This window comes from Rattus norvegicus, chromosome 5, assembly GCF_036323735.1.
Source record: "Rattus norvegicus strain BN/NHsdMcwi chromosome 5, GRCr8, whole genome shotgun sequence".
Classification (NCBI taxonomy): Eukaryota; Metazoa; Chordata; class Mammalia; order Rodentia; family Muridae; genus Rattus; species Rattus norvegicus.
In genome coordinates, this window is record NC_086023.1 from 8767977 (window position 1) to 8787466 (window position 19490).

Sequence of the window (19490 nt, forward strand, 5' to 3'; positions counted from 1 at the left end):
ATGGGGTGAGTCTACTCAGGCAGAGAGAAAACACAAGTCTGAGGAAGTAATTAAGGTGTATTTTTATTAAGGATATATTGAGTAAGTCCTTAAGGTATTTTCCAAATCCTCTTCAGTAGCAATAAGGTGCCTTGGCCAACCTCTTCCAGACAGGCCTAGAGGCCCCGTGACAGGTAAGTCAGAATGGCTCATAAACAGTCCAGACCTGTTACCCTGTCTTCAAACTCAGTCACTTTCAAGTACAAGAGAAAAACCTTGTCATTCTTTCTTTGTGAACATTAATGCACCTGCTACATTGTCAACCTATGTCCATCAAACACAGTTCTCTGAGTATTTAGCTGCTTCATATTAATCTGCATGAGTTTAGGGACGGGGAAGATGTGTGTGATTATTAATAAGCATTCTGTGGGGTTTGAAATATTTATAATGGCTCCTGTGCTAGAGATTGAAAAATAAGAACCAGTGCTAATAGAGCAGATTTTTGTTCTCAATTGTAGTATTACTCATAAAGCAATTACTTTACGTATATAATACAATAATTTTTACACCAGCAGAATTCATGTACAAAGCACAACAGGATGAGTTGGCTTTTGATGGAGCAATTGTGACATGGCAAATGCAGGCTCTGTCTCATTCTCTTTCTTTGTGTATTCAGTTCACTCCATCTCTGGTACATTAAAGAGCAACAGTGCTGACTGACATCTGTCTGCTTGCAAACCAAAACATGGATGAAATATAATGGATTCCTCACCTCAAGGGTACCATGCAGAGTCTCTGCTAACTTCCCAAGGGAAAACTCCCAGTGTGTGAATGAAGCAAATTGGCCAGCACAAGCCTGGTCACAGTGCTGCAACACAGGAATCACACACATTCATCTGACACCAAAGTTCAAGTCAGACAATCCCAGACAAATCTGTGAAGGGAGAGGAGAATGCAACTTGGAAATGTAAACTAAATGTCAATGTTGAAAAGAAGGTTCTAACTGAAAATTCGGTTGAGGACACAGGTTGGATGTCACCAGCTAGGACAACTGCGGTTCAATATCCACAGCTGTACTCGAGGTTTTATATTGATCCAGTTAGAGCAGTGGTCAGAAGTCCTTCCTGATGTATGCAAATCTCCTGAGGTAGGATGCAGGAAAAGGATGCTGTGCTGAGATCACTTGGTTGTCCTTGGTACGTACCACTGTGGTACAGGCTTGAGTGACATCTATTTAGAGTGACATTCAACACTTGTGGTTGCATCAAGGGTGACTCAATGGGACACAAGTTAAATGGTGATGCTCAGGGTAAGAACGACCTCTAACACCCTGAAACGAGATCCAGGGAGCCTAATAAAAACACTTCATCTTTCTCTTCTTGGATATTAGAGCACTTCTGGATTTTCACGCTCGATCGGATTGTCACAGGAGGTCACATTCTGAATGGGCCAAATGTTCCATTTGCATGGTAAAGTCAAATCCACACTAAATCAGTGAGTAGATGTCTCAGTTCACTGTGTTGTCCTGCAGGGGAGTTCTTTATATCATAACACATTTAAATGGAGAAGTGGCCCTGTATATGCACCTGGAGACAGATGTATCTACTTCAGTGATGTGACCATAGAGATATCTAAAGGACCTTTTTTGCTTTGGGGTCAGTAAAACCTATAAAGGTGATTTATGGAGGAGAGGGCAAGGAGCGTCTACTTAGATTATGTATTTTATAACAAGTCAACTTCAATATAGAGACATATACAGTCAAATATAATCAGTACACTGGTGCCAAGTGTGGGAAGATTAGGATGCTCGATCTCAGTGCCTACTTGAAAATCATTAGCAAGAAGAAAGCAAACATCTTCCTCTTCCTCCTTTCCCTGATCCACCTCTGCATCTGTTACTGTTTTTCTCTGTCGGTCCATGTCCAGCCGCTCCCTTCATTCTAGAATGTTATGTCTGAAGTGAAGTTGGGGTAGCATAGCATTCAAGAAGCACCCCAGCCTCATGTCCTTAAACTCTCATTTAGAGATGAAAGTCACCTTCAGCTGTAGCTCAGGAGAAATGGGGAAAGAGCGAGAAGGAGGAGGTGGTACACATTGCTGATAGACAGAGGCAGTGCAGCTCATCCCCAATACACACATGCTGTGTGATCATACATGGTGTTGAGACCTAAGGGCATCTCTGCTTTCAGGCTACGAATCATTTCCAGGCTGACTGCATCTGAAAAAGCCCGCCATACCTTAGACTACCTAAAGGATACATGAGTATCCTGCTTAATGCTGATTGATTTATTTTATCTTCCTATGGATTTCAGGTAACATTTGACATGTACTCTTTCCTTGGTCTCTCAAGTTCTGGTATTACAAGCATGCTATGACCTTCTAAGCTATTTCTAATAATAAATATCTCATGAGATGGTTATAAATCTCTGCTATTCCATATAATTGTCCCTGTCATATATAACATTAAACATTATTTAATCTATACAAGGGGGGCAAACCAAAAATCAGGTTAAAATGTGGACCCAGCTGTTTGTTCCCTCACAGGTATGCCCAAGTTCAATGTACCTTACATGTAGTTCAGATTAATGACTCAGCACATGAAGGCCAAGGGGCTCCGCACTTACTCTCAAACGAACTGAAACCACTAATGCTAAATCAATGCTCGAAACAAAAATCTACCTTATAAATTATACTTTGCCAGATGTTTCACTTTTCTGTAGCTATGATTTCATTAGAAGAGACCTCATTCAAGTAATGATTCTAGGATCGACTTCGTCAATTATTTTTGAAATCATGTTTTATTAGAAAAAGTCAGTTTAAACAGGTACACAGATGGTGTCTCCGTTAAGAATAACTCTTCTTTTGGGTCCTTTAGAAATACTTATTAAGGGGCAGTAAGTCCTTCCTATCATGAGCATGAATTTTGTATATGAATGTTTAAATTTTATTTTAAAGATGTACATTTAAGTTTTTATTAAAATTAGGTACTGCATCTTACAAAAATTATTCTTGTTACTGTGGCAATTTATAACATATTTTTTCAATTCTACTTTTTTTGCTTAGATTTTTTTGTTGTTGCTGTTTTTTCTTTGAATCATTACTGCATGTTTTTCTAGTGAGCTGTCTTTTGTGAAACAATTTGAAAGTACAGATGAATCAAACATGAGCAAGACTTCTAAAACTTTTCCCTTTATGACTAAATTTGTGTAATATTTATTATAACATTCAATAAGACATTCAATACTTTATATTTAAAATTCAAAATTTTATAATGTTCATATTCAGGGATCCTCCGGGCTGAGATTCATTTTGCTGTGATATGCTTAATATTCCTGTCAAACTTAGAAGCAGATCATTAAAAGGAACAAACCAATGACGTTCAAAATCACATTTTCCCATGTTCATGATGGATCACTTAACTACCATATCTGTATCAGTATAACTGTCCCTTTTCTAAGCTATGCCAGGTGTGTTAATCTGTTTTAAATAAACAAAAACAAAAACAAAAAGGACTGTGTCCTCTGCTACATGATGTAGGAAAAGCTAAACTATGAAAATATGAATAAAAATGGAAAAGACAGTTTCTAGCCCTCTCTTCAATGACTCATAGCAGTTTCATTCCACTGTCAAGGAGACTCTTAGGGCATTATTCCACTAGAAAACAAATTCTTAAACACAAACAAGATGGGTAAACCCTGCTGGACCTTCCATCTAAGCTCCTGGCATTGGTAGGGATTTGCTCTCTTTCTTCCCCTTTTAGTAGGGGGTCAAGCTTCAGCAAGAGAAGTTAATCAGAAAGACATTTTTCAAACCCTTCTAGAATGTTCCAAAGTGGAGTGTTAAATATTGTGACCACTCTTCATAATACTTAAGCTGACTTAAAATAGCAGCTCATTCACTTCGTAAATCTGAAATAAAACAAATCTGCTACTATTCCGGGGTTTCGATGCCGTGGCATTTAAAGATTGCCAATGCTTTCTTGATTTTGATCATATTAAGCACAGGAGAAAGAGCTTCTTGGGTATTTAGATTAACTTAGAGAATGATAGTCAGTTATTGAGGTGTAAAAATCAAGTTTGAAAGAAGCCTGTATCCTTTCTCTTAATTAATGAAAACCAATGTGGATTTTGTTGTTGTTTATCTGTTTTTCTTTCTTTTAAACAGATAAGAAAGCTAATTTTAAAATTAAGACTGTCTTTCTTCAAAACAACCAGCCAAACAAACAAACACACAAAGAAACAAACAAAAAAATGAGGAAGTGGAGAGTGAGTGTTTCTTGGCTTTTTATTCTTTCAAGAACAGTTGTGGTTGTAGGATAACTCAGCGGCAGAGTGCTCCTTGCTGAGCATGAAGACCGGAATTAAATCCAGCTCTAAGGCATGGGGGGATGTTAAGGTGATCACACAAGTTACAGTGTGAGCAGAGACTCCTTTGCATCCCCTACATGCAAAGGGTATTACTAACAATCAGACTGAAACAACAGCCAAGACAGCTGCATAAGTGCAGCCTCTACCCTCACACTTCAATCAAGTTAGGCTAAGACAGAGCTCCTGGCCTTCTCTTTTCCTCCTGCCTGTCTCATCCTGACCAAATGAGGCCAAGAAAGCAGAGAGGCCTTTCCCAGGCAGTCTTTCTAGAAAAGCAGAGAAGTCAAATTTAGAAACAGACCATAAGAGCTAAGAAATGGAACCTTTGAGACATTTGGATCAAAATTATGTTATTTTTTCTTACTTGCTTTCTTTTGAATGAATATTTTTAATTGGTATCTTGATTCCTTTGTCTGCATAGATGAGTCTATTTTTCTTTTAATAAAAACATTATCCTCCAAGTTCCCCCTCCACAGCCTGGCCATCTCCTGTTGGCACCTTTGAACTCTGACACCGTGGTAGCAAGGAACGCAGACTGGCTTTATTTGAACAGTATGGACGAAGAGCTGTCAATCCTAGATCAGAATTACAGACCAGCACACATCCCAAACATGCATGAATGCAGGCAGATTCTGTGCGTGGGCTCACACTGCATCAGTCATCTGCACATGAGTCCATTCACTGTGCAAATGGCTATTGTCACTTAGCCTTGATCACAAAGGGAAGCATCATAGAGTTAAATGAAGAGTGTCACGCAGGAAAGTTTGGCCCTGTGTAGACAGACCCACAAGTCAACATCTGACGGTGACTGAACTAAACAGAAATCACCTGTAGCTCTGTTCTAGTACCCTTTTCACTCAAAGCATTGGACTAATTGATCAACATATTCTAAAAACTGAGAATGCTGTATGTTCTTTCCCCTTGATAAACTCAAAGGAAGTTTTGTTGCTTTTGATGCACTTTCCTTTACTGTTCCCATGACTTTAAGACCCACACAACAATTCAGTGGTATACGGAAGGGATTATTGCACATGGAGTAACCCAAAGGCAGGAAGCTCTGGACATTGACTCTGGGTATCCAGGGACTATGAGGTCCAGGATTGCTTTAGATACTGTGCTGGGCCCTGCTATCCATGACGGCCATGCACAGTACAGAGAGAAGAAATCAAAGACAGGGGCTCAGAGTCACCTCGTTTTCCAGGAGTCCTGAAACTTCAATGGAAACAATAACCCTTGCAAGAGGGGTTGGGGGAAGACTAAAGGGGAAGGCTGAGGAGACCTAGATGAAATGATCATTTGTAGAAGTCCAAGCTCCATTCTATTTGAACACTGTTACTTCATCTAATTCTTTGTTATTTGGTTTCTTCCTTTTTCTTGAAGAAAATTTAGCTTTTGCCTTTACTATTAGTAAGAACACATTGAAAAGCATTTTCTCACCAACCACTCCCATTTTCCTTTAGCTATACAGCCATTGCTAAGGATGAAAGACAGAAGAGATGAGTGGATGAGAGGGAGGAGGAGGAATAAGAGAAGAGAAGGAGGTAGGTGACTGTGGAGGATGAGGATGAAGAGTCCATCAGGAAAATGAGGCTGCTGTTGTAGGACAGAAGCAGAGGAGAAAGAAGAAGAGAACAGACTAATACGGGAATTGGGAGGGTGGGAGGGGTGGGGGTCAGGGTGCAGGACCTGAAGTGTGAGGAAGGGAAGGAGAAGAAAGACAGTCTCAAGAGTTGTGGCGGAAAGTGTATGATGAGGTGGGATAGCTATGCAAGGAATGGGACAGAACAGGAAGCAGACAAGATCTAATAGCTGTCCCTGATTCCATGCCGTGTCTGACAGCTGCTGAATGGCTCTCCCTGTCCGGTTCCATTGATCAGAAATGCATTTCTGCATCTTTCTCTTATCAGGTCGGGACTGCCTCAAGCTCAGTTGCCCTACGTTATCTCAGTCTGAGATGGGTCCACTGCCAGCCACTGGTCTGGAGCCATTTCCAGCTATGCTCAGGCCGAAGCTAGGCTACAGTCTCTGGTTGTGCTGGACCCTGAGTTGTCCTTAGTTCACAGCTTTCTTCAGACATCCAGAGCATGGCCTTGTGTGGCAGTCAGTGAGTATATTCTACTTCAAAAGGAGGCACCTGTGTGTCTCTGTTCTGTACCTCAAGCGTGAGGGCACTGCAGGAGACAGCACATATTTTCCCTGAAAGCTTCAAAACATTTCTTAAATTCAAGTCCCTGTCAGTGATATTTATAGGAAATAGCTATTGCAGCTCCCTTGGAAAAGGCCAAATAAAGAGAGAGAAATGCTCTGATTCTGGAAACAGACTAAATTTTTTCAGTCTGGAAGAGGCACAGGCTCAAATGTAATTCCAAGCTAGTGCCCAGGAAACTGGCATTGGGTTAATCCTGGCCCTTGGCCTTCCACAGCCCTAGGAAAGGATAGCAGAGCCAGTAATGTTATGTCATATGTACTCAGACAGATGTCCTAGTCATTTACAGGCCCATGAGGCTGGACCCGACGTTCACAAGCAGCCTCTAATTTTACCTCAGGACAGTATCTCAACATGAAGGTGAACAGAGGTGCCAGATAAGGTGGCAAGGTTGAAAAAACGATAAAGCCCGCTTTACAAATGTAAACTTATGCTGCAATACCAGACCATAGGTGTGATGGTTTGTATATGCTTGGCTCAAGGAGTGGCACTAGTAGGAGGTGTGGCCTTGTTGCAGTAGGTGTGTCACTGCAGGTGTGAGTTAAGGCCCTCACCTTAGCTGCATGGAAGCCAGTCTTCCACTAGCAATGAAGTCCGATGAAGACTCTCAGCTCTGCGTGCACCATGCCTGCCTGGACTCTGCCATGCTCCTGCCTTGAAGAGAATGGACTGAACCTCTGAACCTTTAAGCAGCCCCAATTAACTGTTGTCCTTATAAGAGTTGCCTTTGTCTGTTCATAGTAGTAAAACCCTAACTAAGACAATAGGTCATACCATACCACTAAGAGCTGATAAAGGCATTTCTCTTTAGCTGTGGTCTTAACATTAGACACTCTTACCCATGTCTAACCAGTGCTTAGCACTGAACCATGCCTGGAGCCCAGAGAGACTCTTTCTACCAGTCATTCCATATTTTACAAAAAGCATGATGATGGTTCACTGTATCTGTGCCTACGTACAGAAGCTAGTTTGTCAAACAGACAATTCAAGCAGACTTTGTTCTTATGCCCTCTCTGTCTTTGTTGTTCTAATACACCTGAGAGTTAAGTGGTCAAGTAGCTCATTACGTGACAATGGAGAGCCTGTTCCCTAAGGGTCAAAGTGTTACTGCCAGGATCTTATCCACATATAAAGCACAGCCAGTCAGGAGTGAGCATGTGCATCAGAGTGGGTGCACACAGCATGGCTGAGAACTGCTACCCAGTTATTGAATATTATCCAATACCAGTGAGAAGATAACTTATTACGAATTGTCTGACTGAAGGTTTTCTTACCTAGCAAGGAGTAGGGTTGAAATGACAAATAACCCCAGGCTCAGGACATTGCCCAGGCTTTCCTGGAACTGGATATAAAGACTAGGCTGGTTGATCTACCAGCAATTTCCTTGTCTCTTCATCCTGATTTCTAGGATTATAGCCACGCAACAACAGTCCAACTATATTTTATTACAAAAATATTACAGATAAATTAAAAATATAGAAATATCAAAATAGGGAAAAAACCATACTCTCACTGGTATGAAATTCCAGAGATAAAAAAGGATAGATCTTTAAATTTGGGGAAGACGGGAGCATTCTCAGAAGGTTCTTCTGTAAAGGCATAGAGCATGTGGAACCTGAGCTCAATCGAACAGTGATGATTAGAAAAGGGAGTGAAACCATCAGGCCCACACATCTCTGCCTTCCTAGAACACTGAGTGGTTCCTGAGGTTTTCACACAAGTTTCATGCACATGAGGAATACTGATATACTCGGAACCTAAATACGTTGTGAGGACTGGAGTGTCACTGCACTGCACTGTTAAACAACTACATATTCTAAAGCCATGAAACATTATTCACACACACACCAGAAATGGGCACTCTCATTCCTCAGAATCCATCTATGACAGTCATACCAAGTTGTATTGCTCATGAAGAATGTGGAAGAAGAGATCAGTTTACATTGAACCTTGTGCAGAACTTGTTTTTAAAAGCTTCAAATCTTAGATGAAAGAGGAACACTTTTCATTAAAGTACTATAGAATCAGACATAAACATTTCCATAACAGTTCCACTGAAACGGAGAGAAAATGTAGACACTGGAATAGATGTCAATGTTTTATGACAGTCCTTACAGTTTCAAAGTCACTCCCCAATAATTGTATTGTTACACAAAGTTACTATTCATAACAACATAAACATTTGAAAGACTCTGTGTATCTTCTATTTATTGCTATAAGCATATAACTATGCAAAATAATCTTAAATACTCATTGATGCATAGGGTAAATAATGATATATTGCCATAAGCCATTATTAGCAGAGTTTCCTTAGAGATAAAGGGATAGCTACTGCTTCTAAACTTCAGAAGTCAAACATACTCCCTTATCTGAAATACATGCCCTAGAATGTCCTAGGAAAACTCTATCCTAGAATTACCAAAGAAACCTTAAAGAAGGAAAGAATACATATTTGAAATATTTTCTATGCTAGCTCTTTATCTCAGATATATATCAATAATATTATGATCAAATAAATCATATTAACTATAAGTCTTGATTTACCTGCTTAATTTTTCATAATTGCTTAAAATCTTCTAGGAACTTTTGATGTAAGCATAACTAGTTCTTCTGTTGTTGAAAGTTTTTGTAGAAAGTTAATAAGTCTCCCAATGTTCACTTAAATCTAGTCTATTTCACTCGCATCCAAAATCCATCCCATATTTTCAACAGGAGCTTAAATATGTAACTGAACACTTATCACCAGGGAAAGTGACAGCCTTCCAACTGAGCCCCATGGACAGCACACTACTTCTTAACCACAGGACGATCAAGAGCCATCCAAGGACTTGCCACCGAAACAAGGAAAGAAGTAAGTACTGAGGTTGTCTATTTGCCTCAAAGACACATTTCCTCAGTGTGTATAAAGGAAACATATCTTTTCTTATTTAAAGTGCACATCCTCCCCAGAAAGCAAAATGTTGTTGAGAGTCAATCAGAAACCAATGCAGATAAACCAGCCACTGTCACAGCCGCGGTCATCATCTGCATCAGCCGCCTCCATTATTCCTGCTACAGATGATCTGGTAGAATCCTCATTTCTGGTCACAAAAGCTCATATGTTCTATTATATTTCTGTAGTCATTCATGTTTATAGAAGGTAGAAAATTGGAAATCAAGGAGTAATCAGAATAAATCATATGATGACATTTCATATCTCCCTGTCTCCATGTCATAGATGCTACTATGCTCCTGCAACTAAAAACAACTTGATATTTCAGGTATCGCTCATACTGCAATATATAATTGAATTTGTGGTACAGAAATCTGTCTTTTGCTCACCCTTGAAGCTCTGGGTAAAATTAGACAAACAGAATCATGCATTATAATCAAATTAAAAGTCGGTGAAAGAAAACTAATTCAGATTTGGCTATATCTACAAGCACAATGAAAAGCATGAATTTGCCTTCATTTTGCGTGAACACCTCATAATAAACTCTGAAACATGGCAATATTCCATGTGTGTGCGTGTGTGTGTGCGTGCGTGTGTGCATGTGCGTGTGTGCATGTGTGCCTGTGCGCGTGCGTGTGTGCATGTGCGTGTGTGCATGTGTGCCTGTGCGCGTGCGTGTGTGTGTGCGTGTGTGTGTGTGCGTGTGTGTGTGTGTGTGTGTGTGTGTGTGTGTGTGTGTGTGTGTAGACATGCACTTGCACGTGTGCTTGCCAATGGATGCATTGTGAGCGCCTGTCCATGCCTTACACAGCTCCTGGTTCCCCGCTCTTGTATATGCATCTCATTTTCTGGATTATGTTCTTTTCTATTACTTCATTGAATCAGGCCAGGAGTCACTTTTGCTGCTTCTAATAACAACATCTTCATGACCAAAGATAACACTCAGGTCCATGTCTACAAGACCCTCAGTTAGAGCTTCTTTCTCCACCTCCAAGCCACCACACTTGTGGCACATCATGGAAGTCAGTGCTCCCCTCTGTGATCCAGGCCTGTCCCTAGAGAAAATAATATTTCCCACAGACCAACACCGTTTTATGGCATCTGCCTACCTACAAAGCTGAGAAGGACTTTCACATTATCTATGTAGCCATGACTTGTTCTGTCTTACCAAAGCAGTGAAGAAAATGGCACTTGGTGAGCTACAACCTTTCTGTCTACACGAGTGACTCAGCGCCGCGAGTTCATACCTTTGCCGCCACGGATGAGTTCGGCTTCTCCAGCAAGTCCCAAAGTTTCTTCCTTTTCTCTGGGCAGCAGGTGTTATCAAACTCCTCCCCCTCGCGCTCACGCATGGTCTCTGCCTCCCTTCTAAGTTCTTCGTTCATCTGCTCCTTCTTCTGATGGTATCTGGCTTGGCAGCAGGACTCTAGGTAGATCTCATCGATGCCCCAGTAATCAAGCTCTTGGCCAAAGGAGAGGGCACACATTTCTTCCATCATGTGGAGCTTTCCCGTCCGGTAGAAGTTCAGAATAGATGTGAAGGCTCCAGGATGGCGGTCGAAGAAATACTCATTCTCATTAAGGTTGTAGTCATCGCACACCTCCAGGAGACTCTCGTGCGTGTTACAGTCTCGGAGCTTCCCCAGGCGCGTCCTGGGTAGCCTGTCCAGAGTTCTCCACAGGACTTCGTGGTTAAGGCCCCCTACGTTGATCTTAACTCTCCGAGAGCATGTTTTGCTTCGGATAATGTCCACTGGTTCTGGAGGAAGAGAAAGTGTTGACCTGGATGTTTTTCTGTTCAAGCCAGGAGGTGCCTTTTCTGCCATTTTGAACTGGACAGAGCCACAGAGCTAGGGTCCTTAGAAAGGAGGTCACCTGAAGCAGGATTCCACTGGAACAGGCATTGCCACATCAGCTGGAAAAAAAACAACAATGGTTGGTTATTCACATTTCTCCCACAGGACTGCCTGTCACAACCAGGTAAAGGGTCATTTTTTTTTGTAGATACAAATCTATGTTGTGGGTGATAAGAAAGACATTGGAAGCTGTGTGTGCATTTGTACTCATCTGTAAGTTGAAAAGACCAATTGTGTCACCTTAGTCCTCTTTCTCAAGTTGCTGAAAAACTGCAGGTGCTGATGAAGGCCTCGAAGAGAAAGCCCTGGCCCAGTTTTACTGCCTATGTCTCCAATCTATCCAGTCAGATCCTGTTCTGGTTGATGGCTTTCCTCAGGGCCATACCTACCCCAGTCACCCAACCCAAAATATGAGAGCACCTGATTCTTGCCTCTTCATGCAACTGCAGGGTCTGGGCATTTATATCTCCCAGGTACTGCTTATACATCTGCAACTCCTGAGATCCAAGCACTAACGCACGGAGCTGCATTTCTAGCCTTCCTTGTGTGCGGCACTCCAGTAACCATTACAGTTGGCCCAACTTCTTGTGTTGACCACCTGAAAATCACTCACTCACCACATAGCTATGAAAATCATCTACCCATGTGTATCTATACATTTGACCTTGTGACCGTGCCTTAACTCTTCAAGGGTTCTTCGTTATTGGAAATAAACCTAGTCAGCCCTACAATATCATCACCTCACCTTTCTGTTCAAGTCACTGCCTGGAAACCAGACCCAGTGGAGAATCTCAAAATCTGTGTGTGTGTGTGTGTGTGTGTGTGTGTGTGTGTGTGTGTGTGTAGTGAGAGCTATATCTAATAGAGAGCTATATCATATAGAGAGCTATGTCATAGAGCACTATATCATCTACAGTTTCATATATAAATATATATACATATTTTTGCATTTTAATTTAAATTAAGTTCAGTAATAAGCTAATTACAGCTAATGATAAAATAGAACAATTACAATAATATGCTATAGTAAAAGTTATTTAAAACTAAGGAGTTGTTAATTTCCATGTGATATTTTAGGATCTTGTTAGACCGTGGTTAATTAAAACCATAGAAATGAAAGTGGATAAAGGGGACTTGCTCTTTGGGTTACAACAGCCTCATAATGCACACCCCACTGTTGCTGTGTTTGTCTTCTCCACAGTGCACCCTGGTGGAAACTCTGCTTTTCCATGGTGGTTGTCTGAGTTTGATCAGCCGTCTCTTGTCCTTCAAGTCTTGGGCCAGATGTTGCCCTCTCTAGAAGGTCTCCCACATCACACACCCCTCTGGGATCAACAAACTCTATCTCTTGCCTTTCACCATGTTACCATGACAATATCTTCCCATATTATACTGCAAGCTTCCATGAACAAGCGGCATCCTTCTTTTTTTATGCCCTTATCACTGAGTACTGATCCTATACAATGGTGAGATTTAATACATTTAAGTAATGAGTTTGTTCTTTGTTTTCCATAAGGCATTGAACAGTCAGGAAAATTTGTAAGATGGCTTTGGGGATCATGTACCTAACATTCATCCATGTGTACACACTGTACATGGACAGAGGACGTTAGAGAATGTTAGTGTGATGGTGGCCTGTCTTCAATTGCTTCATATCTCTTTTCCATTGGGCACTACCTGTTTGGAATATGACACCTGAGGCTCTTCCATTGTTGGTCTGTATTGACATTTGAAGCATCAGAAATCTTTGTCGTTCATATTTTCTGAGTGTTTTTGGCAGGAAATCACAGAGCTTTGAGCAAACAGCCCACAGAGTCCTTTCTAATGTTAAATGCCACGTTTCAGTCAGTGGCTGAGACTGAAGTGAAGAACTCTTAGATCCCAGAGGTCTTTATGACCAGAACTTTCTTGTAATACACATGGCAGTTTCTTCAAACCCCAGGATTCTCCACCTGTAAGTGAAATTTATTTCCTTCATCTAGAGGTCAAGTATCCTCTCAAATGAATAGAAGTTTTTCTTCTAAAAAAAAAACAGTAGATGGACTATATAAGAAGTATAAGGAAGGCTGGAGAGATGGCTTTGCCGTTAAGAGCACTGACTGCTCTTCCAGAGGTCCTGAGTTCAAATCCCAGCAACCACATGGTGGCTCACAACCATCTGTAATGAAATCCGATGTCCTCTTCTGGTGTGTCTGAAGAGAGTGATAGTGTACCCATATTAATAAAATAAATAAATCTTTTTTGAAATGTAAATAAAATTTCCGATAAAAAAGGGAAAAATGTATTTTAGACATGGGCAGCAAAAGTGGGAGGTTTTTTTCCAGATAGTTACAGGACTATTTTAAGCACACACACAGGTACACACACAGAGAGAGACATACACTACATAACACACACACACACACACACACACACACACACACACACACACACACACCTCCCTCATCTCTGATTTTTAAAAATGTCCATTTCACAAAGTAAAAAGGGTCTATAATTATTGCTAGAGTTGTTTTGGTTTGAACTCCTCCTTTATAAAAACATGAATAATATCCAATCCACAAGTTGTGGCATCACAATGAGTGAATTAGACACTGTATAAAGACCTTTTGCCAAGAAAATACATCTAAATAAAATAAAAATATTCACAGATCTTCCTGAGGTGTTAGTTTCCACCAGTAAAGGAAGATGAATAATAAAAAGGTACATGCATGTTTCTTAAATAAATGCTAGGGTATCTTTTGACCTTCTAAGACCTGGGCTTACGGGTCTCATCTTTTTCTCTATTGAGAATTGGATCTTCAAATAATGTATGCACTGTGCTGACAGTGATGTGTGTAACCACATTTAGTATCTTACTGACATTGATATATGCATATGTATGTGTGTGTGTATGTGTGAAGTGGGCAGCAACATCAAGAACAGAATAAATTAAATGAAAATCTTAGAGACAGGGCAATCCCAATGGTGAACCCAGAAGTTCCTCCACTGTCTGACTTCACCCTGCTAATACTATAACCACCAGCAGAGTCCATGACTGCTTCACATGAACAACAGGCAGTCAGGCCAGGTTGCTTAGGACTTGGATACTGTTCTACTTGACTCGTCTATTGCTGTGATAAAACATGAATCAAAAGCAACTTGGAGAAGAAGGGCTTATTTGCCTTATGCCCCCAATCATAGTCCATCACTGAGGCAAGCCAGGGCAAGGACTTGAGTAGAAACCTGGAACTAGGAACTGAAGCGAAGACCATGGAAGTTTGCTGCTTACTAACTACTCATGCATGGTTCTTGTTCAGTTAGCTTCCTTTTACACTGCAGGACCACTTGCCCAGGGTGGCACTCTCTACATTGGGGTCTGCCCTCCTCTAGCTATCAGTGATGGAGAAAGTCTCCTGCAGGCATGTCCACAGGCCAATCTGACAGAGACCATTGTTAAACTGAGGTTCTCTCCCTCTGAGTGTGTCCAATTCACAACCATGAAGAGCCATCGCAAGCATAAAGTGCACCTACTGTTTTTGGTATATCAGACCTTCTGCCTAAGATAAACAGTGCTTTAATTAATTACCTGACAAATGAGGTCTAGGATAAAGAGAGAAAACTTTAACCTGAGTCTGATAGAAACATTTCCTACCTGTGGTCAAGGATAGAGTGAGATCTGTCATCTTGTAACATTATTACCAAGAGTAAATGCTACAGTAGTGTCACTGTCCCTAGTGTGACACCATTGTCTTGAGTTTCACACCCATGACTTACACAGAATCTTCCTTTTCAAAGGGTATTTTGGTGAAAAGCAAAGGGAGGTCAGAAGGGTTAGGTTCCAAAGTGTCTTCTTCACTGATCAAGAACGTTCTATTATAAGAAATCCAGTGTTGATTACAGATCCCACAACAAAACACAGACTGAAATCCAATGCCTTCGTTTCAAAGTGAAGAGAGCAGGATGAGAGGATGCCCTGCTGATTTGATTTCTTTAGGACTTAACATTGTCTGCCGTGGCTCTCGTTACCGTGGTACAATGTCATCGCTCAGCTTTGCTAGAATGTTCTGCTGTTCCTGATAAATGAATGCATCAGTTCTTTAGTAGCTACAGAATCCTGAGTAGTGTTCAGATAGTCAAAAAAGTTTTGAAGAAAAGCCAGTAATTCAGGTAGAGTGCAGCACACCAGCCCTGACAGCAGAACATTGAAAATTCACTGAGCGCTTGTGTCTACAAGACTGTGGATTTTCCCTCTTGCTTTCCTCTTTGGGTTTCCCCTCCCCCTGTCTCTACCCTACAAGTTATAGTCCTGCTTCTACTCCATCTCTCTCTTCCTAACATGCATGTCCACAATGTCATTGCATTCAACAACCTGGGATACAACCATAAACTAGAGAATAGTATTATCGAATTTGCACTGCCTCTCAAAGGTTTTTTTTTTATACTTCTTTTAATATAAAAATCTCCCAAGGTGTCTTATTTGGAAAACATAAAAATTTGCGAATGAAGCCAATATCATTTTTCAGGTATTGGAAATGAGCCTAGTCCTTGGTACATGCCCAGGCCTTACTATTCATTACCACATCCCCTGGCAGTATTTTCATAGTCTTTCTCCCTGACTGACCAGCTGTCAGTGTTACCCAATCTACTCTCAGACTCCTGAGTATAACCTCAAGCAGCCGTTCCTCCATCAGCCTCCCAAGCTACTGGGACTACAGCACCTGCTACTGTGGCTGCCTCAAGTTGCTTTCCTCGGAAGGGTGTCCAAGGGCCCTAACGCCTGCGCCCGCTGGGGCAGAGCTTACAGCATTTGACCTGTTGCGCCTTCCCATCTCCCCTTCAATGTCCATACTTACTTTAAAGAGGAATAAACTCAGACTACCTCCAACTCAGTGAAAACCTTTCCCCCCTAATTCCTGCTTCCTAAGAAGGAGTTCTGCATATGCCACTGTAAGAGCCCTTCCGTTTTATCATGGCTTAGACAAGACTACATTCTGAATATCATAAACATTCCCTTCACTTTATTTAGTGTTTGGTTCATTTTCTATCCCATAACACTGCACTTTTAACCCATGTTCTTTTCTGCTGTGTTAATTTTACTCCTAATAATGAATCTGTCAACTTCCTCTGGGTTAGGAATTGTGTCTTACCATTTCAGAGTGTTCATAAAATTTATGTATTTAATTTTAGTAATGAAAGTGCGTACACTACTGTGTTTTCTCACATAGAATCTTATATGTGAAATTACGTCGATAACGATAATTCTTCCCCATAAAAATTAGTCAATCACATAATTCAACTTGTGTTTGAATCAAATATCAAATGCAATGATTCAATACTTAAACTATAGGTGTCAAGTAACTGTAGAACTTATGTATGTAACATATCACTGTATTATGGAAATGTATGTAAGTTATATAGGTAGTGTATCACTATATTATGTTACAGCTGTAAGTGAGGACGTACGCTAACTTGAGGGAGGAGACTGCAGCGGATATTCTCTTTTGGCAGTTGATAGCTTTTCCTGACTGAACTGACCGAACACAAAGCCTGCAGCAGAGCAGGCGGCCAGCACAACCATACTCTGTCCCCTCACAAGTCTAAGGAGAGAGCGATTGACTCTTTAAACAGTAAACAACAACAGATCCCAAAGCTTGCACAGCTGCACCCGGCTCCAGCAGCAGCGTGGAATTATGCTGCCACCCGTTCACGGTCAAAGCTGACAAAACACAACTTTCTGTTCATGGCATCGTAATTACAGCTTCAGGCTCCAGGTTTGAGGAGGAGGTTTTCTTTTTTCTTTTTTTTTTCCCCTGTAGACTCAAAAATACTAGCATTATGTCATAGATTTGACACTTCTTTGGTGTAACCAGGCAGGGTAAGTCATGTGGGATTCTGCGAACACAAAGCAAATGTTTCTAAAGGGCTCGGCGATGCTTCCTTTCAGTTCTATGGAGCTGCGCCGTGCTTCCCAGGTGTGGGCAAGCAAATCACTCTGAGACCTTTAAGTCTTGAGGATCCATTTCCAGCTCTGCAGTTGCTTCTTACATTTTTATGTATGCATCAAAGAGTAGACTTTTATAGTGTTGTTTCTATCTCAGAAATCCACAAAAACTATTTGTGTTGATATCTAGAGAGAAAGACAATAACTGTTAGGTGATAACGAAATCATTTAAAAAAAAATTGACTGCCTGCTAAAATCTTTTAAAATAATAAAAAAAGTGAAAAAAACCTTAAAATAATTAACAATTTAAAAATCCATCAAACTTCTTATGTCGACAACATTTTAAACAGAGCTCCTGGAACCTTTCAAGAATGGTAAAAAAAAATTGAGCAAAGCAGTAACACTACTGAATTGAGAAACTGCCCGTAGCTTCTCAACGAGTCAGGCTCCTTATGGACCCGGGAGCTGCTGTGGCCTGAGTTCAGGGCGCCAGCTCGCTGCTGCAAACAAAGGCCACTCATGTCAGGATGACCCTTGGGTTTAACACAATGATTTACTCTTTGGTTTAAAAAGACACCTAGAACTTTTATCCTTGGTACAAGAGATGCTTTTTTTAGATGCACTCAAATAGATCCCCAAAGCTTTGCCTTCTGTGGTCACAGGATGCACTGTGCGGCAGTCAGAGGGGAAAGACAAGTATTAAAGAAGATGTAATATGAGCATTCTTCAATACACAGACGTCCCCAAATCTATAAATAAACTATTTTATTTAGTCACCATTTTCTTCACTAGAATACAAAAGTATTTAAAGAATTAGACCTCTTACGCGTGTGTTTGCTATACTTAGAGCATAAAGGCTCAAGACTTACTTTTAGACCAATGGCCTTTTAAACGCTTCTTTAAAAAATATTTCTTTTATTTTTTGAGATTATAAAATAATTACATTACTTCCCCTTTTCCTTTCCTCACCTCAAACCTTCCCATATACACCTCCTTGCTCTCTTTCAGATCCATGACCTCTTGTTTTCCATCAGTTGTTTATATATGATGTCATAGGCTCAACCTTCAAACCAGCACCTGGGTATCCAAGTAGCGACTTTAATATTATGATGGAGATTGGCCCTTATGCTGAGACCTGATGTGTGCTACTTCAAAGGTCTCTTTTATAAAAGTTTTCCCAGAGTCACAATGGAGTAAAGGGGAAAAAGCAAAGATGAGAGGGGGTGAGAAAAACAGAAACTAACTGACATGCTCACAGCCCTGGAAGGTACAGCGAGCAATGGGCCACAGAAATCTTTTAAAAACAAAAATCACACGTTACAGCTACGACCTGGGGTTCTGTCTGGGTGCTACAGTCTGCTCCTTGGACGATTGGTTTACAATCCATACTCCATTTAAACGTTTGCCATAAAGCAAAGTTAGCCTCCATGAAAACAAATTTAAAAATGTTTATGAAATCTGGATAGAGTTTGGACATGCTGTTAGGATCCTTCTAGTAGATTCAAATCACATAATGATGAATGGAAATTTTTCAGGAATATGATTTTTGCACGTGATATTACTCAGTTGGGCCCTGTTATTAGACATACATTTCCAAAGTATGTTTCTTTCCCAGTTTTCCAGAGTCCAGCACATGACAGGAACTATAGTTCTCTTAAGGCTCAAATAACAATCTTTTTTTCAAGTTTTAGAGAGAGACAGAGAGAGAGAGAGAGAGAGAGAGAGAGAGAGAGAGAGAGAACATTTCTCTGTGTATGTGTGTCGTGTCTGTGTGTGTGTGTGTGTGTGTGTGTGTGTGTGTGTATGTGTATTTCTGTGGGTGTGCATGTGAGTCTGTGTTTGTAGACCTCTGGATACCAGTGTGTTTGATCCCTTGGGGCTATAATTATACCATGTTGTGAATCATCTTACATTGAGTACTGGGAACTGAATTCAGGTCCTTAGACGAACAGTGAGTTCTCTTCAGCAAGAAGCCTTCTCTCTATCTCTTCAAACATAAACATTACAACATGCTTTAAGACATGCCTATGTTTGCACATTACAACATGCTTTAACCAAAACTAGATAAGATGGATGAAGCTAAGAAGTACATGATGATGGGAACCAGATATAGATTTCTCCTGGGAGACACAGCCAGAGCATGTCAAATACAGAGGTGAACGCTACCAGCAAACCATAGAACTGAGAATGGGGCCCCTGTTGAAGGAATTAGAGAAAGGACTGAAAGAGC

General features: G+C 40.8%; 1 protein-coding gene across 2 annotated transcripts in view; it reads right to left on the reverse strand.

The window, feature by feature from the left end:
* Window positions 1-19490, reverse strand: part of Kcnb2 (potassium voltage-gated channel subfamily B member 2) — a 471100-nt gene that overhangs the window by 427892 nt on the left and 23718 nt on the right. The window contains exons 1-2 of one of the 2 annotated variants that reach the window (XM_063287085.1): window positions 15094-19225; window positions 10732-11399 (exon numbers count right to left, since the gene is read on the reverse strand). In XM_063287085.1, the coding sequence (XP_063143155.1) occupies window positions 10732-11310 (579 nt within the window). In that variant the 5' untranslated portion in view covers window positions 11311-11399; window positions 15094-19225. Of the gene's footprint in view, window positions 1-10731; window positions 11400-15093; window positions 19226-19490 lie in introns of those variants that run through there. The other variant, NM_054000.2, reaches the window with a different exon arrangement.